The sequence below is a fragment of the Cherax quadricarinatus genome, chromosome 3 (genome assembly GCF_038502225.1).
Source record: "Cherax quadricarinatus isolate ZL_2023a chromosome 3, ASM3850222v1, whole genome shotgun sequence".
Taxonomy (NCBI): Eukaryota; Metazoa; Arthropoda; class Malacostraca; order Decapoda; family Parastacidae; genus Cherax; species Cherax quadricarinatus.
The window spans coordinates 74522172-74548806 of record NC_091294.1 but is presented as its reverse complement, the minus strand read 5'-3'; the positions used below and the strand labels follow the sequence as shown (position 1 = coordinate 74548806).

General features: G+C 45.2%; 1 protein-coding gene across 4 annotated transcripts in view; it reads left to right on the top strand.

Moving 5' to 3' along the window:
* Positions 1-26635, top strand: part of SLO2 (slowpoke 2) — a gene marked incomplete at its 3' end in the record, with an annotated part of 260978 nt that overhangs the window by 201201 nt on the left and 33142 nt on the right. For all 4 annotated transcript variants that reach the window (XM_070092471.1, XM_070092465.1, XM_070092460.1 and 1 more), the window contains 2 exon segments: positions 12824-13009; positions 17783-17917. In XM_070092471.1, the coding sequence (XP_069948572.1) occupies positions 12824-13009; positions 17783-17917 (321 nt within the window).

Below are 26635 nucleotides of genomic sequence, written 5' to 3'. Positions count from 1 at the left end.
CTGGTCCTCAACTTCACATCATGTTCATATAAGGATACTTCTGAGTCTATTCTTTTCATCACGTCGCTCACAAATACCAGAAACAGCACCGGTCCTAGGACTGACCCCTCTGGAACCCCGCTCGTCACAGGCGCCCACTCTGACACCCTGCCACGTAACATGAGTGGCTGTTGTCTTCCTGACAGGTATTCCCTGATTCATTGCAGTGCCTTCCCTGTTATCCCTGCCTGGTCCTCCAGCTTTTGCACTAATCTCTTGTGAGGAACTGTGTCAAACGCCTTCTTACAGCCCAAGAAAACGCAATCTACCCACAACTCTCTCTCTCTCTCTCTCTCTCTCTCTCTCTCTCTTGTCTTACTGCTGTCACCCTGTCATAGAACGCCAGTAGGTTTGTGACACAGGATTTCCCGTTCCCGAAACCGTGCTGGCTGTCGTTGATAAGCTCAATTCTTTTTAGGTGCTCCACCACTCTTCTGATAATCTTCTCAGTGACTTTGCATACTATACATGTCAGTGACACTGGTCTGTAGTTTAATGCTTCGTGCCTGTCTCTTTTTTTTTAAAAATTGGGATTACATTTGCTGTCTTCCATACCTCGGGTAGTCGCCCTGTTTCGACAGATGTTGAAAATTGTTGTTAGTGATACACAGAGCGCCTCTTCTCTCTCAGGACCCATGGAGAGATATCATCCAGCCCCATCGCCTTTGAGATATCTAGTTCACTTAGTAGACTTTTCACCTCTTCCTCGGTTGTACATATATTGTCCAGCACTTATTGGTGTACCCCACCTCTCAGTCTTTCCGGAGTCCTTTCTGTCTCCGCTATGAATACTTCTTTGAATCTCGTGTTGAGAGATTCGCATACTTCAAGGTCGTTTCTTGTTGTCTCTCCTCCTTCCTTCCTTAGCCTGATTACCTGATCTTTGACGGTTGTTTTCTTCCTGATTTGACTGTCCAACAGCTTCTGGTCAGACTTGGCTTTCTCTTTCGTATTGGCGCTGGGCCTCTCTCCTTACCTGTGCATCTTCATTTCTTGCTCTTCGACTACTCTCCTTGTTTTCCTGGGTCCTTTGCCTTCTATATTTCTTCCATTCTCTAGCACACTTGGTTTTAGCCTCTCAACACCTTTGGGTGAACCAAGGGCTCGTCCCGGCTTTCTCATTATGTCTGTTGCCCTTGGATATAAACTTCTCTACCGCTTTTTTACATATTGTTGTCACATATTCAGTCATCTCATTTACTGCTTCCCCTGCCAATTCTCTGTCCCACTGGACCTCACGTGGGAAATTCCTAACACCTGTATAATCTCTTGTAGTTTGGTTTCATTCTTCCTGCCTCCCTCTCCACTTGTAACTCTACTATGTATTCGAAGCTTAGAACCACATGATCACTAGCTCCGAGGGGCATTTCATATGTGATGTCCTCAATATCTACACTAAAGGTGAACACTAGGTCCAGTTTTGCTGGATCGTCCTCTCCCTTCTCTCTGGTAGTGTCCCTAACGTGTTGATGCATGAGGTTTTTCAATATCACCTCGAACATCTTAGCCCTCCACGTTTCTGGGCTCACATGTGGCTCCAGGATTTCCCAGTCGATTTCTTTGTGATTGAAGTCACCCACGACCAGTAGCTTTGCCCTGCCACATGGGCTCTTTTGGGCACTTCAGCCAATGTGTCAATCATCTCTCTCTCTTACTCTCATCATATTCTAGTCCTGGACTCCTGCTATTCTGTGGTGGGTTATACATCACTGTAATCACCACCTTGGAACCTCCAGTCTGAAGTGTTCCTATTATGTAGTTCCTTGCTTCTCCTCTGTCCCCTCTCTCCAACTCTCCAAAATCCCATTGGTTTTTGATGAGCAGTGCCACTCCTCCACCCTTCCACCCCCCTGTTTTTCCTCAGGATCTGATATCGAGTTGGAAAGATGGCATTTGTAATCATTGCTGAGGGCTTGGTTTATGTGAGAGCTAAGATGCCTGGGGACGCCTCTGTGATACTTAAGTGCTATTCCTCCCACTTATTCGTTATTCTATCACTGTTGGTGTACCACACCTTTAGTTTTCTCTCCAACACTGAATTCTGGGGGGTTTGTGGGAGAAGATCCTGGCAGGGTGCTACGGGATTCTGCTGCGTATTGTGGGGTGAGGGTTGTGAGTGTGGGGTGTGTTTGGCTGCGGGGTTCTGTGGGTGTTTGCTCACTTAGCTTCACTTGACTCTGGTTGTTCTCTACTGACTCTAGTCTTGTTTCTCTTTCTCTGTGTCCTCCTTCTCAGCTGTTGTTGTTCTGTCTTTGTTCTGTCGCGATCTAGGAACACCCTCCAGTATGCTGTTAATTCCTTTAGCAGTGGTTTCTCCTGCAGGATTCTGTCTCGCAACGTTTCTTTATTGAAAATCAGTTTAAGTGGTCGATTTCTCACCTTCGAGTACCCCTCTATTCCCTGAAAATTTATTAGCTCAGACATGACCCCCTCTCCTCTTTGCGTGTGTGTACTCACCTAGTTGTACTCACCTAGTTGAGGTTGCAGGGGTCGAGTCCAAGCTCCTGGCCCCTCCTCTTCACTGGTCGCTACTAGGTCACTCTCCCTGAACCATGAGCTTTAGCGTACCTCTGCCTAAAGCTATGTATGGATCCTGCCTCCACTACATCGCTTCCCAAACTATTCCACTTCCTGACTACTCTGTGGCTGAAGAAATACTTCCTGTGTGTGTGTGTGTGTGTGTGTGTGTGTGTGTGTGTGTGTGTGTGTGTGTGTGTGTGTGTGTGTGTGTGTGTGTGTGTGTGTGTGTGTGTGTGTGTGTGTGTGTTTGTATGTGTGTGTACTCACCTATTTGTGGCTGCAGCAGTCGATTCATAGTTCCTGGCCATGCCTCTTCGCTGATCGCTACCAGGTCCTCTCTCTCCCTGCTCCATGAGCTTTATCATACCTCGTCTTAAAACTATGTATGGTTCCTGCCTCCACTATGTCACTTTCCAGACTATTCCACATCCTGTCAGCTCTACAGCCCTCTGACTCATCTGAGTCCTCAACTTCCAATTGTGACCCCTTGTTTCTGTGTCCCATCTCTGGAACATCCTGTCTCTGTTCACTTTGTCAATTCCTCGCTGTAATTTATATGTCTTTATCATGTCTCCCCAAACCCTCCTGTCGTCCAGCGTCGTCAGGCTGATTTCCCTTAACATTTCTTCGTAGGACTTTTCCCTTACCTCTGGAACTAGTCTTGTTGCAAACCTTTGCACTATCTCTAATTATATGTGTGTGTGTGTGTGTGTGTGTATGTGTGTTTTGTACATAAAATTTTCCTTCGTAAATTAATGGAAATATTTTCATCAAAAATGGAGAAATTTTCTCAGTAGATGTAACTTAGAGATTAATTCTACTAAACGTGTCATAGACCAGTGTAAATTAATTAATATTAATTAAAATCAATGATGTATATTATATATTTATAGTTATTGCTTGTACCAATTCCACTGTTTCATTGCCAAAAAAAGATAGTTGTTTTTTAAAGCCAATATGTATATACATATATATATATATATATATATATATATATATATATATATATATATATATATATATATATATATATATATATATATATATATATATATATATATATATACAACTTCTTCTCTTTTTTAGTAAATGTCTACAGGAGAAGGGGTTACTAACCCATTGCTCCCGGCATTTTAGTAGCCTCATACGACACGCATGGCTTACGGAGGAAAGATTCTTTTCCACTTCCCCATGGACAATAAAAGAAATAAAGAAGAACAAGAGCTATTTAGAAAAAGGAGAAAAACCTAGATGTATGTATATATATATATGCATGTGCGTGTCTGTGAAGTGTGACCAAAGTGTAAGTAGGAGTAGCAAGATATCCCTGTTATCTAGCGTGTTTATGAGACAGAAAAAGAAACCAGCAATCCTACCATCATGCAAAACAGTTACAGGTTTCTGTTTCACAGTCATCTGGCAGGACGGTAGTACTTCCCTGGGTGGTTGCTGTCTACCAACCTACTACCTGAAGGAGGGGTGTTAATGTTGCAGTTTAAAAACTGTAGTGTAAAGCACCCTTCTGGCAAGACAGTGATGGAGTGAATGATGGTGAAAGTTTTTCTTTTTCGGGCCACCCTGCCTTGGTGGGAATCGGCCAGTGTGATAAAAAAAAATATATATATATATATATATATGTATATATATATATATATATATATATATATATATATATATATATATATATATATATATATATATAACAACCACGGGGGGTTGAATGATAGCTCTAGGCCTTTCGCGTTACAGTCAACATATCATCGGGAACTTGCAATGATGGACACAAGAGGAGGTCCAAGCAAATACAGTCAGAGGAAACATCCTTGGTGGAGTGAGGGAGGGGGAAGCCAGGCAGCTGGCGGGCACAAGTGCCCCCAGGCAGCTGGCGGGCACAAGTGCCCCCAGGCAGCTGGCGGGCACAAGTGCCCCCAGGCAGCTGGCGGGTACAAGTGCCCCCAGGCAGCTGGCGGGCACAAGTGCCCCCAGGCAGCTGGCGGGCACAAGTGGCCCCAGGCAGCTGGCGGGCACAAGTGCCCCCAGGCAGCTGGCGGGCACACGTGCCCCAGGCAGCTGGCGGGCACAAGTGCCCCCAGGCAGCTGGCGGGCACAAGTGCCCCCAGGAAGCTGGCGGGCACAAGTGCCCCCAGGCAGCTGGCGGGCACAAGTGCCCCAGGCAGCAGGCCGGCACAAGTGCCCCCAGGCAGCTGGCGGGCACAAGTGCCCCAGGCAGCTGGCGGGCACAAGTGCCCCCAGTCAGCTGGCGGGCACAAGTGCCCCAGGCAGCTGGCGGGCACAAGTACCCCCAGGCAGCTGGCGGGCACAAGTGCCCCCAGGCAGCTGGCGGGCACAAGTGCCCCCAGGCAGCTGGCGGGCACAAGTGCCCCCAGGCAGCTGGCGGGCACAAGTGGCCCCAGGCAGCTGGCGGGCACAAGTGCCCCCAGGCAGCTGGCGGGCACAAGTGCCCCCAGGCAGCTGGCGGGCACAAGTGCCCCAGGCAGCTGGCGGGCACAAGTGCCCCCAGGCAGCTGGCGGGCACAAGTGCCCCAGGCAGCTGGCGGGCACAAGTGCCCCCAGGCAGCTGGCGGGCACAAGTGCCCCCAGGCAGCTGGCGGACACAAGTGCCCCCAGGCAGCTGGCGGGCACAAGTGCCCCCAGGCAGCTGGCGGGCACAAGTGCCCCCAGGCAGCTGGCGGGCACAAGTGCCCCCAGGCAGCTGGCGGGCACAAGTGCCCCCAGGCAGCTGGCGGACACAAGTGCCCCCAGGCAGCTGGCGGGCACAAGTGCCCCCAGGCAGCTGGCGGGCACAAGTGCCCCCAGGCAGCTGGCGGGCACAAGTGCCCCCAGGCAGCTGGCGGACACAAGTGCCCCCAGGCAGCTGGCGGGCACAAGTGCCCCCAGGCAGCTGGCGGGCACAAGTGCCCCCAGGCAGCTGGCGGGCACAAGTGCCCCCAGGCAGCTGGCGGGCACAAGTGCCCCCAGGCAGCTGGCGGACACAAGTGCCCCCAGGCAGCTGGCGGGCACAAGTGCCCCCAGGCAGCTGGCGGGCACAAGTGCCCCCAGGCAGCTGGCGGACACAAGTGCCCCCAGGCAGCTGGCGGGCACAAGTGCCCCCAGGCAGCTGGCGGACACAAGTGCCCCCAGGCAGCTGGCGGGCACAAGTGCCCCCAGGCAGCTGGCGGGCACAAGTGCCCCCAGGCATACCAATACCCTTAGGCAGAAAGGTTAAATATTATAGCATTAAAATTATTATTATTATTATAATCAAGGGGGAAGCGCTAAACCCGGAGGATTATACAGCGCCTGGGGGGATGGGGATGTGGAAGGCATTCAGGCTTAATTCGGGGAACTGGAGCACAGATCCGATTCCCTAAATCAAGAGCCCCTCACCTTCCTTGAGGGGATAACATTAGAAAGATAGCGTAACGAATGTGACATGACTAGTAGCCTAACGAATGTGACATGACTAGTAGCCTAACGAACGTGACATGATTAGTAGCCTAACGAATGTGACATGACTAGTAGCCTAACGAATGTGACATGACTAGTAGCCTAACGAATGTGACATGACTAGTAGCCTAACGAATGTGACATGACTAGTAGCCTAACGAATGTGACATGACTAGTAGCCTAACGAATGTGACATGACTAGTAGCCTAACGAATGTGACATGACTAGTAGTCTAACGAATGTGACATGACTAGTAGCCTAACGAATGTGACATGACTAGTAGCCTAACGAACGTGACATGACTATTAGCCTAACGAATGTGATATGACTAGTAGCCTAACGAACGTGACATGACTAGTAGCCTAACGAACGTGACATGACTAGTAGCCTAACGAACGTGACATGACTAGTAGCCTAACGAATGTGACATGACTAGTAGCCTAACGAATGTGACATGACTAGTAGCCTAACGAACGTGACATGACTAGTAGCCTAACGAATGTGACATGACTAGTAGCCTAACGAACGTGACATGACTAGTAGCCTAACGAATGTGACATGACTAGTAGCCTAACGAATGTGACATGACTAGTAGCCTAACGAACGTGACATGACTAGTAGCCTAACGAATGTGACATGACTAGTAGCCTAACGAATGTGACATGACTAGTAGCCTAACGAATGTGACATGACTAGTAGCCTAACGAACGTGACATGACTAGTAGCCTAACGAATGTGACATGACTAGTAGCCTAACGAACGTGACATGACTAGTAGCCTAACGAACGTGACATGACTAGTAGCCTAACGAATGTGACATGACTAGTAGCCTAACGAATGTGACATGACTAGTAACCTAACGAACGTGACATGACTAGTAGCCTAACGAACGTGACATGACTAGTAGCCTAACGAACGTGACATGACTAGTAGCCTAACGAACGTGACATGACTAGTAGCCTAACGAACGTGACATGACTAGTAGCCTAACGAACGTGACATGACTAGTATCCTAACGAATGTGACATGACTAGTAGCCTAACGAACGTGACATGACTAGTAGCCTAACGAACGTGACATGACTAGTAGCCTAACGAACGTGACATGACTAGTAGCCTAACGAACGTGACATGACTAGTAGCCTAACGAACGTGACATGACTAGTAGCCTAACGAACGTGACATGACTAGTAGCCTAACGAACGTGATATGACAGTTATAAAAAATACGGTCAGAGTACTCTATGATATAAATAACATTACATACTTACTATATTGTCAGTGATACAGACACGTATTACTGACAATTGTCTGAGGAATTTCGGCACTCGAGAAAATGGGACACATTTAATGGGACACATCTGTAATTTATACAAAGGGAAACAGAATTCGGGAGAATTTTCATTTCTCTAGAAAGGGACCCATTAAAAAAGGGACCCATTTTAAAGGGCAGGCATCTGTAATTTCAAGGAAGACGACCGTTTTTATCATCCCACAGGATTCTGAGGCCAGACGAGGCTGGCCATAGGCCAGCCTCGTCTGGTCTATGTACTCGCGATGTACTCACTACAGTCTGCTTCACTTTTCTGTCTTTAACCGAGTCGTATGGAACAAATAAACGACTTACATATAAGGGAGCGATACGTCTGGCATCATTGTGCCTCGGAGAATTTGTGAAACGTTCATATTTGCACGTATGATATGCTTGGTGAACAAAGGGGTAGAGAATGTGTGCCAGAGGCACATAGTAACAAGTGAAACAAGTAACACCTATGGACATCAGCGGTAAACTCGATCCTCCGTCTGCTAACTGCGCAGCACAACACTACCCAGTTGTACTTAATGGTTTAATAACCTATAAGGAGGAAACCCTTATGGGTTTACCACTTAATTATGATAATAATATAAGGCAGGAAGAGTGAAGATTTATAGTTTATGAGCACTGGAGTGACTAGGACCATGTTATTTGTTCTGGGGTGATGGGGAGAGTATTTTGATATGTGAGATATGACAAAATGGAGTGAGTGAGAAAGAGTGCGTCTCGGAGTCTTGATGCCACAGACGTGAGAGAGAATTATACAAACGAGGATATTAATGTGTCTCGTATAACATATAAACCTTTGGTATTCCACTATGGATGACATAACTGGGAAGGGGTAGTGTGTGTCTGCCTGTGTATGTACTCACTGATTTGTACTCGCTGAGTCTTAGCTCCTGACCCCTGCCTCTTGGGTGATACCGTCATGAACTTGAAATTGAGTCTAAGTCTCCTGTACAACTTCATCCAGGTCATTCCACTTATCGTCCAGAGACTGAACAATTATTTCCTCACATACTTGTGGTTCACCCGTCTTTAACTTCCGTCTGTGATTCTCGGCCCTCATATCTTTCATTTAAAAAAGTCTGCCCCTATTTGCTGTGTCAAATCCAGGATCAGATAGTTCAATGTTTGTGATTCATGCTCCTTCATAGGCCTAACATATGTCATATAAATTTATTTAAAACATTCTGAAGGTAATTCTGAGATTATCTATAGTCGCATGCTACAGATATTAAGTGATTTATGCACTCCTCTGGAAATGTAAAGTTTGTGATGGTCGCTCAAAGATCTTCCTCCTTCAGCGGTATATTGTAGTTTCTTTCTCCTCAAACTGTATTCCTTCTCTCGTTTTCTCTCTCCATCTCCAATTTTCACGAACTTATATTTATTTGGGTTAAACTCTAACAACCACTTCCTTGGCCTTCCTCTTAGCTTCTCCAAGTCATCCTGTTGTCTGTCTCTGATCTCTTCCATTCATATTCTTCTCATTAGTTTTACGCCATCGGCAAACAATAAAACGCAATTCTATCCCCACTGGGGTTACAGAGACTTACATATATCAAAAATAGTAATGGTGCTAGTACTGATCCTTGGGGAACCCCACGTGTTACAGTTTCCCATCCAGAAACATCTGGCCTTATCATCACCCTCTGTCGTCTGTTCTTCAGGTATTTCTTGATGAGATGTAGTATGTTGTCTTGTACCTCGAATTTGCGAATCAATCTGTGGTGGACTACATTTTGTCCTTGTGTGTGTTTGTGTGTGTGTGTGTGTGTGTGTGTGTGTGTGTGTGTGTGTGTTTGTGTGTGTGTGTGTGTGTGTGTGTGTGTGTGTGTGTGTGTGTGTGTTTGTGTTTGTACTCACCTAATTGTACTCACCTAATTGTACTCACCTAATAGTGGTTGCAGGGGTCGAAAATCAGGTCCTGGCCCCGCCTCTTCACTGACCGCTACTGGGTCCTCCCTCTCCCTGCTCCATGAGCTTTATCATACCTCGTCTTAAAACTATGTATGGTTCCTGCCTCCACTACATCACTTGCCAGACTATTCCACTTCCTAACAACTCTGTGACTGAAGAAATACTTTCTAACATCCTTTTGACTCATCTGAGTCTTCAACTTCCAATTATGACCTCTTGTTTCTGTGTCCCATCTCTAGAACATCCTGTCTCTGTCCGCCTTACCTATTCCACGCAGTATTTTGTATGTCGTTATCATGCCTTCCCTGACCCTCCTGTCCTCAGTGTCGTCAGACCGATTTGCCTTAACCTTTCTTCATAGGACAATCCCCTTAGCTCTGAAACTAGTCTTGTTGCAAACCTTTGCACTTTCTCTAATTTCTTGACGTGCTTGACCAGGTGTGGGTTCCAAACTGGTGCTGCTTACTCCAGTATGGGCCTGACGTACACAGTGTATAAAGTCTTGAACGATTCCTTACTGAGATATCGGAACGCTATTCTCAGGTTTGCCAGGCGCCCATATGCTGCAGCAGTTATCTGTGTGTGTGTGTGTGTGTGTGTGTGTGTGTGTGTGTGTGTGTGTGTGTGTGTGTGTGTGAGTGTGTGTGTGTGTGTGTATGTGTGTGTGTGTGTGTGTGTGTGTGTGTGTGTGTGACTATGATAATGATGTCGGGTGTGAGTAAGTGTAGTGGTGTGGTGAGTCTGACGAGCACTGTGTAACCTGCAGGGTAGCCAGCCTCAGGTCCCCGGGAGTCGACCTGTGTCTCGTCGCTCACGTTCCCGGTCGTTCCGGCGGCGACCACAGCCGCAACGACCTATTTACTACTCTGAAGTCATTAATCAGCTGGAACGGGTAACAAGCCGCGTCGTTGTGGCCATATAACCACTTTAGTGAATTTTCCGATTTCTTGGCTTTTTTTTTTCCTCTCTCTCTCCTGAGAACTCAGGGACTCGCAGCTCAGAGGTCACCGGCGCAGCCTGGTGACGCTGCGCAGCGCTCCCTGTTTTCTCATTCGTGAAGTTTGACTGCCTTCTCAGTAACACCCTGAGGCTTGCTGCATCCCGACGGTCTGCTTGATGCTTGGTACAGCGGGCTCTAGAATCACGTCTCATTTTCAGTTATTGAGATTTTCCGGCTCGCCCCTTACTCTTTTTTTTAATTAACATTGAAAAAAACAAATATTAATCTGAATGGCACACTTAACACTTCCACTTTTTCCTAAATGTTTGATATAAAAAACGTAGTTAATATTCATAAATCCTTTTTAAGAATTTTAAATCGTTTTCTGTTAGGAGGAGACCTTTTGAGACACCATTATCTCCCTATATCTTATAGTCTCTTGAGATCGAGTCTTGAGTCTCTATTGTGCCGGCATGATCACCTCCTCCTCCTCCTTCGGCTTCACCTCCGCCTCCACACACTCGCCCATCTAACAAAATTATCCACAGATCAGAAGTGTAGCAAGCTTCAATTTTATAATGTAAAGCCCTTTTCGAAATTACTATTATTTCTGTAACGCTAAATTCGTTTTAGAATTTCGGTAAGAGGACCCAAAATTTTAATTTGGTGTTCGTGGAGTTAAATATGTCGCTGTGACCGAAGCGGAAAACATTCCCAGCGATGCAGAGAGTAAGATACACGGGAACTAAATTGCCGAGAGAATATTGCAAAGTGTCTTGGGTAATGGTGTTGAGATGGAGGTTATATCAGCATCCTGTGCACATGCAACCAACACATTCTACTCACTCTGCTGGGAGTAACTTGCTCTCAGTTACATCATGCCCCTATCATTACTTTCTTGGTGCCTAAAGCGAATTCATTAATGGGCTGGCAGTTACGGAGGTTGGGGAGGGCTATTGAATACTCAAGCACAGAAATATATTGACGATCAGGAACCAATGCTTTATATTTGGGTCATAATAAACTAAGTATTCGAAATTTTACAGCCTTTTAAAAGGGGCAAATACATGATTAGAATTCTATTTACTCGTGGAATAACAATGGCACATTAAACAAAGGGGACAACATACTCCTGGCATTAGCATGTACTAGTCATGGCTTGTAAATAGCATTATTAATGTCTTGCTCTGGATGCGTCTGCATGCTAGCAACACATGCATGCTAGCAACACTTGCATGCTAGCAACACTTGCATGCTTGCACTTTGTGTAATTAGTGATATGCATTTAGTTTTCTTCTCAATAAGTAATATCTAATATATGTGCGTGTATTTGCTACTAAAAATCATACTTTTTTTACATTTACAAAAATTTTTGACATAACTTTAAGAGGACGTGGAATGTTAGTAATTTAAAGTATATTGTAATTTACACCATTTTCGTGGCTTTTATTACAGTAAAGTAACTTGGTGATATTAAAGTAAATAAAGAAAGCATTCTACTCAAAGTATATATATATATATATATATATATATATATATATATATATATATATATATATATATATATATATATATATATATATATATATATATATACAAGAACATAATCAATACACAGTTTTGTCTATATCCATAGAACGGGTCTTCCTAGGCGGAATGGTGACAGAGGTGCACCAGCCGCTGTGTGTGTCACTACCTAAATGTCTTTACCTATTTGTGTTTACCTATTGATGTTTACCTATTTGTAGCTACAGGATCACAGCTAAAACCATGGTGTCCCATTTTCAGTGTTCGATCTATCAAATATTCATTATTTACAATGGTTGTGGTACTTACTGGTTCCCTTTGTATCCAGTCTATTGTTCCCGCATTGAGAAAATATCTTTTTTTGTAGAATTTTGATGCCAGTTTCTTTTCTGTTTACAACTATGACCTCTTATTCGTCTTTCTAAGACTGCTAAGAGATTTCAACTCTTTTCTGGTACACTTCTTCGTGACCTTGTATGTTTATTGTGTCCCCTTTATACCTTTTGTCAGCCACCGAGGCTCATCTCTGGTCTTTTCAGTCTTTGACTGTTACTGCCCCTCCCCCATCCTGTCTATGAGCCAGTTTGTTGGTATTTGTTGTCTACGTTTATCATTGACAAATCCCGGTTAATGTGAGGAAATTGGAAACCCGCTGTATTTCTCGAATTTTGAAACGTACAACATATATACATATATATAGGGACCCATAGCCTCGAAGAAGTAAATAAAAAAAGTTCCGTAGGAAAAATATTTGGATTTCTCCCTGAAGCCGTCTGGATATTCTACTGTTCCTACCACCCTATTAGATAGGTGTATTTGATTACGTAAAATGGTACACAAGGTTTAAGATACATTGATGGTACACACTACAGAGAGCTCTGTAGGATGCAGTTGTAGGGGAGAAGCAACAGCCTATAGACCTACACTTGTGCGCACCTCGTTACTCCACCATCTGTGTTAAATGTAACATTATCTGCGTCCTCTAGTCATAGCATATGCATCAGATACTTGTATTAACTTTCCAGTAAGTGAACATATCATTCAAGTCAATCGTAACTATAAGTTAGATTTATGTGTGCGAATGTATAATACAATGGACGTTCCCTACACACAGCGCGAGAAAGAACGAGGTTCCCACATCTCCTATATGTTCCGTTTGCCCTTCGCTGCTGGCAGTGTCTTCTCCGCCAGTATGCTCGACACGCTCCTCTACCAAGCCTTCGTTAAAGACTACCTCATCACCTTCGTCAGACTGCTGTTGGGGGTGGACCAGGCTCCTGGTTCAGGATTTCTTACTTCGGTAAGTTGTCAACAATGCTGACGGTGTAATCTTGGGTTGTTTTATGTGTGTTTATCTGTGATCTTAGGATATGAACGAGGATATGAACTCGACCCCTGCAACCATAAATAGGTGAGTGCACACACACACACACACACACACACACACACACACACACACACACACACACACACACACACACACACACACTGGCACCTTTGACAAAAGAACAAAAGGTACAATACTGTGACTGGAACAATACACAAATAACGCCGCACATAGAAGTGAGGAGGTTACGGCGACGTTTCGGTCCTACTTGGACCCTTTACAAAGTCACACTAACAAAAAGGAACGAACGAACGAACAAGTGCAGGTAAGATCCCAATGGGATGAGCGGGGAAGACGGGACAGACGAAGAATAACTCTGGAGAGGAGTGTTCTTAGTCGTAGAAATAGGCTCTATTTCGGACTCCGATTTTGAAGTGATCCTATGTAGTCATCCACTACACCTTTGACAAGTCCTCCCATCTCCTCAAAACTCCATTAGTTTTTGATGAGCATTTCAACTCCTCCTCCCCCTCCGATCCCCCCCCCCTGTCTTTCCTCAGGATCTGATATCCAGATGGGAAGATCGCATCTATCACCCCCATGAGATTTGTGTTTGTGAGTGCTATGATGTCTGGGAATGCCTCAGTGATTCTTTCCTGCCATTCCTCACTCTTATTTGTTATTCCATTAGCGTTGGTGTACCATAACTTTAGCTTCTTTTCTAGCTTTGCATCCTGGAGAGTGGGAAGGGCTGGTGCAGGCTGAGGATATGCTATTGTGGTGGTATTAGCTTTGTGGGTGCGGAATGTGGCTTGGTTCTGGTTATTTTGTTTGGTTGGTGTAAGGTAGTAAGGGTTGAAGGGGTGCTGTGGGTGGTTCTGTGGTCAGTTGTACTAGTTGTTCCACCTGAGGCTGTGCTTTTCTGTCTGTCGGTACCTGCTCTGTCTCCCTTTTTTGCCTCTGGCACTTTCTTACTCTTTCTCTCAGTAGTTCCCTTTCTTTTTGTGTTCTGTCATGGTCGAGGTACTTACTGGTATTCTTGGGAACCCTTTAACAATAGTTTGCACTGTAGGATCTTGTTTTGTACCATTTCTGTTTTTTATGTCGATTTGATTGGGTGGTTCTTTTCCCCTCGAGTACCACCCAAGTCTCTGAAAATTTGTCAGTTGGGTCTTTTCCCCTCCCCGTGTCTTTTGTCATAGACAATAACCTGCACATAGAAGAGAGGAGCTTACGACGACGTTTCGGTCTGACTTGGACCCTTTACAAAGTCACACTAACAAAAAGGAGAGAGGGAGGGAGTATATATAAGCCAGCAGACAGGGACAGGACAGGAGAGGTGGTCGTAGAAGTAGTAGTGGAGTCAGTCAAATACTAAGAAAGAGGAGCACTGCAAGGGAGCTAGTAGCCCACAAAGACCAAGAAAGAGGAGCACTGCAAGAGAGCTAGGAGCCCACAAAGACTAAGAGGAGCACTGCAAGGGAGCTAGGGGCCCACAATGACTAAGAAAGAAGAGCACTGCAAGGGAGCTAGGGGCCCACAAAGACTAAGAAATAGGAACACTGCAAGGGAGATAGGAGCCCAAAAAGACCAAGAAAGAGGAGCACTGCAAGGGAGCTAGGGACCCACAAAGAGTAAGAAAGAGGAGCACTGCAAGGGAGCTAGGAACCCACAAAGAGTAAGAAAGAGGAGCACTGCAAGGGAGCTAGGGACCCACAAAGAGTAAGAAAGAGGAGCACTGCAAGGGAGCTAGGAACCCACTAAGACTAAGAAAGAGGAGCACTGCAAGGGAGCTAGAGGCCCACAAAGGGTAGGAGCAAGAACACAGAAGGGGGGAAATAAATAATAAAGGATAAATACCCAAGGCAGTAGAAAGAAAACCCAAAGGAGAACATTGCCGTCTGGCTGAATCCTCCCTAATACACAACTTTCCTTGTATGAATCTTAGTCCTGGCTTCGTCTCTGTAGATGCCTTCCTTTCCCACTACATTGTAAAATGCTCCAAACTTCAGAACACCCGTGACTTAACCTGATTCTTTTTTCCCCTTCTCCCTTTCCCCTCTCCTCTTTCTCCTTTGGGTTTTCTTTCTTCTGCCTTGGGTATTAATCCTTTATTATTTATCCCCCCCCCCCATCTGCGTTCTTGCTCCTACCATTTGTGGGCCCATAGCTCCCTTGCAGTGCTCCTCTTTCTTAGTCTTTGTGGGCTCCTAGCTCCCTTGCAGTGCTCCTCTTTCTTAGTCTTTGTGGGCTCCTAGCTCCCTTGCAGTGCTCCTCTCTCTTAGTATTGACTACCTCCAATACTACTACTTCTACCACTACCTCTCTTGTCCGGTCCCTGTCTGCTGGCCTATATATACTCTCTCTTTCTCTCCTTTTTGTTAGTGTGACTTTGTGAAGGGTCCAAGTCGGACCGAAACGTCGTCGTAAGCTCCTCTCTTCTATGTGCAGGTTATTTGTGTATGACAAAAGAAGACACGGGGAGGGAAAAGGCCTAACTGACAAATTTTCAGAGACTTGGGTGGTACTCGAGGGGAAAAGAACCACCCAATCAAATCGACATAAAAAACAGAAATGGTACAAAACAAGATCCTACAATGGAAACTATTGTTAAAGGGTTCCCAAGAATACCAGTAAGTACCTCGACCATGACAGAACATAAAAATAAAGGGAACTACTGAGAGAAAGAGTAAGAAGGTGCCAGAGGCAAAAAAGGGAGAGCAGGTACCAACAGACAGGAAAGCATAGCCTTAGGTGGAACAAGTACAACTGACCACAGAACCACCCACATCACCCCTTCAACCCTTACTACCTTACACCAACCAAACACAATAACCAGAGCAAAGCCACATTCCACACCCACAAAACTAATACCACCACAATAGCAGCCTACCAAAATATCCAGACCTACTTACTGTATCCTCAGCCTGCACCAGCCCTTCCCACCCTCCAGAATGCAAATCTGGAAAAGAAGCTAAAGTTATGGTACACCAACGCAAATGGAATAACAAATAAGAGTGAGGAATGGCAGTAAAGAATCACTGAGGCATTCCCAGACATCATAGCACTCACAAACACAAAGCTCATGGGGGTGATAGATGCGATCTTCCCATCTGGATATCAGATCCTGAGGAAAGACAGGGAACAACAGAGGGGGAGGAGGAGTTGAGATGCTCATCAAAAACTAATGGAGTTTTGAGGAGATGGGAGGACTAGTCAAAGGTGTAGTGCATGACTACATAGGAACATTTCAAAATGGGAGTCCAAAAGTAATGACAGCAGTGATGTACAACTCACCACTGAACAGGAGACAAAGACAAGAATACGATGAGAGCAACAGAGCAATTGTGGACACACTAGCTGAGGTTACCAGATGGGCTCATATGAGCAAGGAAAAGTTACTCATCATGGGGGATTTCAACCATAAGGAGATTGAGAAAATCTGGAGCAACATGGAGGGGGTCAGAGACATGAAGAGTGAAGAGACTGGAAAACTTCATGTATCAACTTCATGTATCATGTATCAAGGACGATGAACCAGCAAGGCTGGACATAGTATTCATCTTGAACAGTTTAGTCACAGGGGTTATCGCACACAAATGGCCCCTAGGCGCTAGCGATCACGTGGTCCTGAGTTTCGAATGCACAGTAGAGTTAACAATGGAGAGTTAAGCGGTACGAGAAGGGCGGGAATTACACAGGTACGAGGCAATTCCTGCATGAGGTACAGTGGGTAAGAAAGCTAGAGGGAAAGATAGTTAACGAAATAGAACATGTGACCACAAAGTGCAGGGAAGCAGAGGACTTCACCTGTACAAGATGAACCAATGCTGAAACTTTGAGTCCAAACAGAAGAGGCATCCTCAAGGTATCGCATGGAAAATTTGGAGAGGTTTGAAGGTAGAAGAAAATTTTCTTGACAAACAATACGAGTATTCTTAGGGATATACCTAAAAATGTACTTTTGAGCAGGAGAAATTTGAGGACAAATTTGGCGGTGCCTGAATCAGAACTCGTGGTAATGACGTTGAGAACTTGGGTTTGTACTCTGTCAAATACTAGCTTGCTCTGCAATATTTTTTGGTGAGAAATCCGTCACAGTTTCTAACACACACTGTATGGGATATTTTAGCTAGCTCCCCCCTTGAATGGTCACGGACTTAGTGAAATACTTCACAGTGTTCAATAAGGATATTTATAAATACTTTACAAAACTGACAAGTTGGTAACTGACACACTTGGGGCAACATTTGAGAAATATAGTAAGAACATAAGAATGGAGGAACACTGCGGCAGGACTACTGGCCCGTACAAGGCCATCAAAACCATCCATGTATTTGTCCAGCCTTTTCCTTAAGTTGCTCAAGAATTTGAAAACGTTTTCTAGGAAAAAAATTCCCAAATGTTGTGGAAGTGTCTCAGTCATCCATAAGGAGAGAATTTAGACATAGTATATAAGTGGTAAACAATTCCGACAAGACGAACATTTAGACACAAATGTAACATCTTGGTATCTTTATTTGTAGACTTATCGCCAACCAGTGACTGTCAATACAAGGACATAATGCGAAGAATTATATGCAAAAGCTGAGGTAATCAGTCCCTCAGCCTTGGAGATGGTGAAGAGCACCAACGGTGCTCTTCACCAAGAATTAGTTACCGATTAGTTCACCAAGAATCACTCACTTGTGACTAATTTTTAAATATAGAGACAGGTGTGTGCTTCACATGTGTCGTGTCCCTCAGATGAAGATTGGCAAGCAAGATCTGTGGATCAGGACGTATGGACGTCTGTACCAGAAGTTGTGCTCCACTACCTGTGAGATACCCATTGGCATCTACCGCACCATTGACACCAGCAATATGGAACCCGGCAACAATGTAGGTTCAGGCTCTCTCTACTGCTTCTCTCCTCTCTTCTGTAGGGCTATGATTGTGGAGGTAACTGTGTAGGGCCATGATTGTGACAGGTAACTGTGTAGGGCCATGATTGTGACACGTAACTGTGTAGGGCCATGATTGTGACAGGTAACTGTATACGGCCATGATTGTGACAGGTAACTGTGTAGAGCCACGATTGTGACAGATAACTGTGTAGAGCCATATTGTGACTGGTAACTGTGTATGGCCATGATTGTGATAGGTAACGTTGTTGGTTCATGACTGTAGGGGTGACTGTTGATCCATGGTTGTAGGGGTGACTGTGTTGTTCTATGATTGTGGTGGTAACAGAGTTGGACCATGGCTGTGGGGGCTGTGTAGGACCATAGGTGTGTGGGGTTGTGTAGGACCATGAGTAAGTGGGGTTGTGTAGGACCATGGGTGTGTGGGACGGTGTAGGACCATGGGTGTGTGGGGCTGTGTAGGACCATGGGTGTGTGGGGTTGTGTAGGACCATGGGTGTGTGGGGTTGTGTAGGACCATGGGTATGTGAGGTTGTGTACGACCATGGGTGTGTGGGGCTGTGTAGAACCATGGGTGTGGGGGGCTGTGTAGCACCATGGTTGTGTGAGGCTGTGTAGGACCATGGGTATGTGGGACTGTGTAGGACCATGGGTGCGTGGAGCTGTGTAGGACAATGGGTGTGTGAGGTTGTGTAGGACCATGGGAGTGTGGGGCTGTGTAGGACCATGGGTGTGTGGGGCTGTGTAGGACCATGGGTGTGTGGGGCTGTGTAGGACCATGAGTGTGTGGGGTTGTGTAGGACAATGGGAGTGTGGGGCTGTGTAGGACCATGGGTGTGTGGGGCTGTGTAGAACCACGGGTGCGTGGGGCTATGTAGAACCATGGGTGTGTGGGGTTGTGTAGGACCATGGGTGTGTGGGGTTGTGTAGGACCATGGGTGTGTGGAGCTGTGTAGAACCATGGGTGTGCGGGGTTGTGTAGATCCATGGGTGTGTGGGGCTGTGCGGGGTTGTGTAGATCCATGGGTGTGTGGGGCTGTGTAGGACCATGGGTGTGTGGGGCTGTGTAGAACTATGGGAGTGTGGGGGCTGTGTAGGACCATGGGTGTGTGGGCTGTGTAGAACCATGGGTGTGAGGGGCTGTTTAGGACCATGGGTGTGTGGGGCTGTGTAGAACCATGGGTGTGTGGGGCTGTTTAGAACCATGGGTGTGTGGGGGCTGTGTAGGACCATGGGTGTGTGGGGCTGTGTAGGACCATGGGTGTGTGGGATTGTGTAGGACCATGGGTGTGTGGAGCTGTGTAGGACCATGGGTGTGGGGGCTGTGTAGGACCATGGGTGTGTGGAGTTGCGTAGGACCATGGGTGTGTGGGGTTGCGTGTGACCATGGGTGTGTGGGGCTGCGTAGGACCATGGGTGTGTGGGGTTGTGTAGGTCCATGGGTGTGTGAGGCTATGTAGGACCATGGGTGTGTGGGGCTGTGTAGAACCATCGGTGTTTGAGGTTGTGTAGGACCATGGGTGTGTGGGGTTGTGTAGGACCATTGGTGTGTGGGTTTGTGTAGGATCATGGGTTTGGGGTCTGTGCAGAACCATGGGTGTGTGGGGTTGTGTAGGACCATGGGTGTGTGGGGTTGTGTAGGATCATGGGTGTGTGGGGTTGTGTTGGACCATGGGTGTGTGGGGCTGTGTAGGACCATGGGTGTGTGGGGCTGTGTAGGACCATGGGTGTGGGGTCTGTGTAGGACCATGGGTGTGTCGGGTTGTATAGGACCATGGGTGTGTGGGGCTGTGCAGGACCATGGGTGTGTGGGGTTGTGTAGGACCATGGGTGTGTGGGGTTGTGTAGGACCATGGGTGTGTGGGGCTGTGTTTTTCTGGTGTTCCTCGCTGTCTAAACTGAGTCGCAACACACAAGACGTTAAATCCTCGTCTAGTTGCTGTATTCCAGTGATGCTTTTCTGTGGATATAAGCAATGTATACAATGGATATATTGAGAGTATGATACACTGGATTGCTCAAGCTTGTACTCTACTAGCCACTGTGCTTGTTTATGGTTGAGAAGTGGTATTTTGTATGGTTGAGAGGGAGGTGTTTCGAATGGTTGAGAGGGAAATGTGTAAGTTTGAGAGTGAGGTGTTGTGTATGGTTGAGAGGATTTGTTTACAGATTATCCCTGTCATACCTCGGGTTATGTAACTATTTATTTTGATTCTTGCTTCATAAAATGTATTCATTATCAATGTAAATATACAAGTAATTAATACTTTAACCTCTTCATTTTACTTTCTTTCTGAAATTTTGTATATAATTTTTGTCTTCAGTATTCTGTTGCGACACTTAGCACTGTGGGTGGCTACCAGCCACCACCAACAACTTGCCTTGAACGGATTCCGATTGTGTGTGTTGTTATTAGATGATTGTAGCCGTAAAGAGTGACAGATTTATACATTATGAGTGACCACCGAGTTCTTGCACTGCACTTTAAAAGTCTCTTCAAGTGTGTATCGCTTTACCTTTCTTATTGCACTCCAAGTTTAATTTAATCAGCCTTGAACACTTTGAAACTCTCAGTGTTAGTATATATAAATGTATGTATCTATGTGTATATATTATTATTTTTATTCAGATTATTCAAGTGAAGTTACAATGTCTCGAACACTGAGTAGTGAGTATTTGAGATGATGTTAGACTTAGATAAACACAGCTCTGATTCTGTTTTTTTCTTGGCACTCTATCTGAGCCCCCAGACCTGGCTCACCTCACATTACATGACCCATACCTGGTCAAACACTGGCTCACCTCACCCTTCATGACCCATCCCTGATCCAATACTGGTTGATCTGACCCTATATGACCCATCCGTGCTCCAACTCTAGCTGACCTGTTCCTCGATGGCCCGTCCCTGCTCCTTCCCTGGCTGACTTGACCCTAAATGATCCACCACCCGTCAGACTTAGTCAGACCTACTCACACTTGGCCTCACTCTTGCTTCCTACTCTTCCTGAGACAAGGCAGGTCGGTTGAAGCTGCCTCAGTCCTCTCTGCAGTTTGACCCGTCCCAGCTCTGTACGTTCCTAATCTCCCTGTTTCTATGGCTTCCCTCATCTCTTGCACGACTAGTGACGCAGTTAGAACTACCTGCGCGAAGATGCCTTTTCGTAAATCTTTTCGCTTCTAATGATCGCCTTCTTGCCAACCACAAAGCATTGCATGGGGATAAGATTCCATGTTTTTTCAAGGGGGAGGGGGTAGGGGGTTGGATAATAATGTAGTTAATGACTTATGAACATTCGTAGTTCCGTGGTAGCATCTCTGGCTCACACCTGACGAATCTGGGGTTTGATCCGAAGAAGACGGAGACGTATGGGAAACCCTGCTTACACATTGCTCCTGCTGACTTAGTAGTAACTATGTAACAGGCGGCTGTTCTGGGTTGCATCCTGGGGTTTTTAAACTCGATGATGACTAAGACAGGCAGCAGGTGTTCGTCTGAAGAAGTCTACTGTGCAGGCGATAGGTTTCATCAGCAACGAAACCTAGCTATTGCACTTGTCTTAATCATCAACTTGTCGGTATTTTAACAAATTTTCAACAAGCCTTTAAACTCAATGGTATAAAAAAAGCAACACACAAGATATAGTCATGTTGCAAGTGGTGCAGACAACAGACAAGTTAAAAAATTTTTCACTTTTGGAACATCTGTTGCAACATTTCTCGCAAAAGCGTCAAAGATTTCCAGATGCGCTGACTTAGTCCCTGATTACAGAAACCTTCTTTCACCTACTATCGTTTCTTAAAATTTGTGAAGTTAAAATGGAATATCTGATATTATGTGATGAAAATTCATCTTCACTACATGTTCATCACAGTTACAGGAGACTTTAAGTAATTTAAACTCATGGAAATAAATGGTATAAAATACCGACACAATGGAAATATAAACACATTTGCAGTATAATGTGATCCTTTATTGACTACGTTTCGCCCACACAGTGGGCTTTTTCAAGACTTGAAAAAGCCCACTGTGTGGGGGAAACGTAGTCAATAAAGGATCACATTATACTGCATATGTGTTTATATTTCCAATTTAAACTCATATCCAAGTCATCACAAAGTAACAACTACATTCATCAGTGTTAACATAACCGCAGACAGGTGTTCAGATGTTGAGATAGACACCTGTGTGCCTTCAACACCAGGTGACACTGTCATACAACACTAGGTGACACTGTCATACAATACTAGGTGACACTGTCATACAATACTAGGTGACACTGTCATACAACACTAGGTGACACTGTCATACAACACTAGGTGACACTGTCATACAATACTAGGTGACACTGTCATACAATACTAGGTGACACTGTCATACAACACTAGGTGACACTGTCATACAATACTAGGTGACATTGTCGTACAACACTAGGTGACACTGTCATACAACACTAGGTGACACTGTCATACAACACTAGGTGACATTGTCATACAACACTAGGTGACACTGTCATACAACACTAGGTGACATTGTCATACAACACTAGGTGACACTGTCATACAACACTAGGTGACACTGTCATACAACACTAGGTGACACTGTCATACAACGCTAGGTGACACTGTCATACAACACTAGGTGACACTGTCATACAACACTAGGTGACACTGTCATACAACACTAGGTGACACTGTCATACAACACTAGGTGACACTGTCATACAACACTAGGTGACACTGTCATACAACACTAGGTGACACTGTCATACAACACTAGGTGACACTGTCATACAACACTAGGTGACATTGTCATACAACACTAGGTGACACTGTCATACAACACTAGGTGACACTGTCATACAACGCTAGGTGACACTGTCATACACCACTAGGTAACACTGTCATACAACACTAGGTGACACTGTCATACAACACTAGGTGACACTGTCATTCAACACAAGGTGACATTGTCATACAACACTAGGTGACACTGTCATACAACACTAGGCGGACCAAGCATCAGCCTGCTCTAACGTAGATTAATAGTGTACAGTTCTATACTGTAGACCTAGGAGGGTGTGTGTGTGTGTGTGTGTGTGTGTGTGTGTGTGTGTGTGTGTGTGTGTGTGTGTGTGTCTGTGTGAGTAACTCTGGTCAGATCACTGACAGTGATAAGGATATGTGTGAAATTCTCAATACCTACTTCCTCTCAGTTTTCACCCAGGAAAATTCTAGCGATATTCCTGAAATAATAGATTATGTAGAACAGGATGATAATAAACTATGTACGATTGCGGTAACTAGTGACATGGTCCTCAGACAAATAGAGAAACTAAAACCTAACAAATCCCCAGGTCCTGATGAACTGTTTGCAAGGGTGTTAAAGTAATGTAAAGAGGAACTTAGCATACCTTTGGCTATTTTTTTTTAACATGTCACTACAAACTGGCATAGTGCCTGATAAGTGGAAAATGGCAAATGTAATACCTATTTACAAGATGAAATTAAGACACCTGTGCAACATCTGGGTATCTTTATTGTAGACGTTTCGCCATCCAGTGGCTTTATCAATACAAATTCTAGGACATAGCTTGAAGACAGTAGGACTATATACAGAAGATGAGGTAATCAGTCCCTGAACCTAGGAGTAAGTGCGAAGAGCACCATAGTCGTGGAGATTCTGAAGCAGAAGCAAGGAGCCTGGCGCTTATATAGTAACGTCAGGTGTAGCAGACGAGGACATAGTCACTGGTGGGCGGAATTCCCCAGTGGAAGTAGGTCCTTCCCAAAGAGATGGGTTAGTTGTAGTAGTAGTTGTCGTAGTCGTGAAGGTTATGTACATGTCCTCAGAATCAAGATTCCATGATGTTGCAGTGTCTGACAAGTTGTGCAAGAATGGTATATAATACCGACAAGATGAAATTAAGACAATAGACCAATAAGCCTTACCTCCATAGTGGGAAAATTTATGGAATCAATAATTGCAGAAGTAATTCGTAGCCATCTTGACAGGCACAGATTGATTAATGAATCTCAACACGGTTTTACAAAGGGGCGTTCCTGTCTTACGAATTTACTAACTTTTTTCACTAAGGTGTTTGAGGAGGTAGATCATGGTAATGAATATGATATTGTGTATATGGACTTCAGTAAGGCTTTCGATAGAGTTCCACATCAGAGGCTATTGAGGAAACTTGAGGCACACGGAATAAGAGGAGAAATTTTTTCCTAGGTTGAGGGACTGATTACCTCATTCTCCTCCTGTTCTTCAAGTTTCTCCTACGTATGGACTGATGAAGCCACTGTGTGGCGAAACGTTTCCTCAATAAAGATACCCAAGAGTTGCACATGTGTCTAATTTATCAACACTTAACTCGGTACCAGTAAGACACAACGTGCAGTGATTTGCTCTTATTATAGTCAGCTTTATCAAGACGGATTACTAGGTATACTCTGGAGTCTTGTGTGTGGAGAGATGCTTGGAACTAGGTGTACCGGAGTCTTCACTGAGGCAGTCTACCACCATATTCCTAGAAACACACATTGAATATGTTTAGAGACTTACGACAGTCCAGTACACATTAGAATCTTTAGAATCCTAAATCAAGACAGGCGTAAAATTAAGCTCGCCTAAAACCAGTGTCTGAGTCAGAAGCGCCTGTGTAGAGCCATACCTGATAAACTACACAAAACTACGAAGACTGCATAAAGTAATTCTCACAATTTAAAAAACACAGGTGGACTGTGTGGACAGACAATTAAACTTTAAACTACAGACCAGGTGACAACTTTGGAGACTGAACACACGTTCTCAGGGAAGGTAGAGGCTAGTAGTAATTATCACAGTTCACTACATGCCTCTTTATGGTGTAGTAGTTCACTGCCCCGCTGGTCTGTTTATGAACCAGCCCTGATTGCTACACAGTCTTAAGAATAGATACGACACGACCCACGAGGGTATGAGGTAGGGCCAAGAGTGAAGACTCTGTCCCCATAATCACATGTCCCTGAGACACCACAACAGTAACAAGTGACACACTGCCGTTGTGTTTAGGTGAATCGCTAAACCAGTATGGGTAATTGAGCACATACAGAGATAAGAGAAGTGAGAGCTGGAAGTAGTGACGCACCTGGGACAATACTGAAGAAAACACACATCGCAACAAGCTTTCATTACGACAAGGTGTTTAACTGTCAAGTTATGACTTGATTATACGATAGGTTATCCTGCAGCCTGTTGTTGCTTCACTAAACCTGGACTTTGCTTCACTACACCCTGTCTTTGCTTCACTACACCCTGTCTTTGCTTCACTACACCCTGTCTTTGCTTCACTACACCCTGTCTTTGCTTCACTACAACCTCTGTCTTTGCTTCACTACACCCTGTCTTTGCTTCACTACACCCTGTCTTTGCTTCACTACACCCTGTCTTTGCTTCACTACAACCTCTGTCTTTGCTTCACTACACCCTGTCTTTGCTTCACTACACCCTGTCTTTGCTTCACTACACCCTGTCTTTGCTTCACTACAACCTCTGTCTTTGCTTCACTACACCCTGTCTTTGCTTCACTACACCCTGTCTTTGCTTCACTACACCCTGTCTTTGCTTCACTACAACCTCTGTCTTTGCTTCACTACACCCTGTCTTTGCTTCACTACACCCTGTCTTTGCTTCACTACAACCTCTGTCTTTGCTTCACTACACCCTGCCTTTGCTTCACTACACCCTGTCTTTGCTTCACTACAACCTCTGTCTTTGCTTCACTACACCCTGTCTTTGCTTCACTACACCCTGTCTTTGCTTCACTACAACCTCTGCTTTTGCTTCACTACACCCTGTCTTTGCTTCTCTACAACCTGTCTTTGCTTCACTACACCCTGTCTTTGCTTCACTACACCCTGTCTTTGCTTCACTACAACCTCTGTCTTTGCTTCACTACACCCTGTCTTTGCTTCACTACACCCTGTCTTTGCTTCACTACAACCTCTGTCTTTGCTTCACTACACCCTGTCTTTGCTTCACTACACCCTGTCTTTGCTTCACTACAACCTCTGCTTTTGCTTCACTACACCCTGTCTTTGCTTCACTACAACCTCTGTCTTTGCTTCACTACACCCTGCCTTTGCTTCACTACACCCTGTCTTTGCTTCACTACAACCTCTGTCTTTGCTTCACTACACCCTGTCTTTGCTTCACTACACCCTGTCTTTGCTTCACTACAACCTGTGTTTTTGCTTCACTACAACCTCTGTCTTTGCTTCACTGCAACCTCTGTCTTTGCTTCACTACACCCTGTCTTTGCTTTACTACCACCTCTGTCTTTGCTTCACTACACCCTGTCTTTGCTTCACTACACCCTGTCTTTGCTTCACTACAACCTCTGTCTTTGCTTCACTACAACCTCTGTCTTTGTTTCACTACACCCTGTCTTTGCTTCACTACAACCTCTGTCTTTGCTTCACTGCACCCTGTCTTTGCTTCACTACACCCTGTCTTTGCTTCACTCCAACCTCTGTCTTTGCTTCACTACACCCTGTCTTTGCTTCACTACACCCTGTCTTTGCTTCACTACAACCTGTGTCTTTGCTTCACTGCAACCTGTGTCTTTGCTTCACTACACCCTGCCTTTGCTTCACTACACCCTGCCTTTGCTTTACTACACACTGCCTTTGCTTCACTACACCCTGCCTTTGC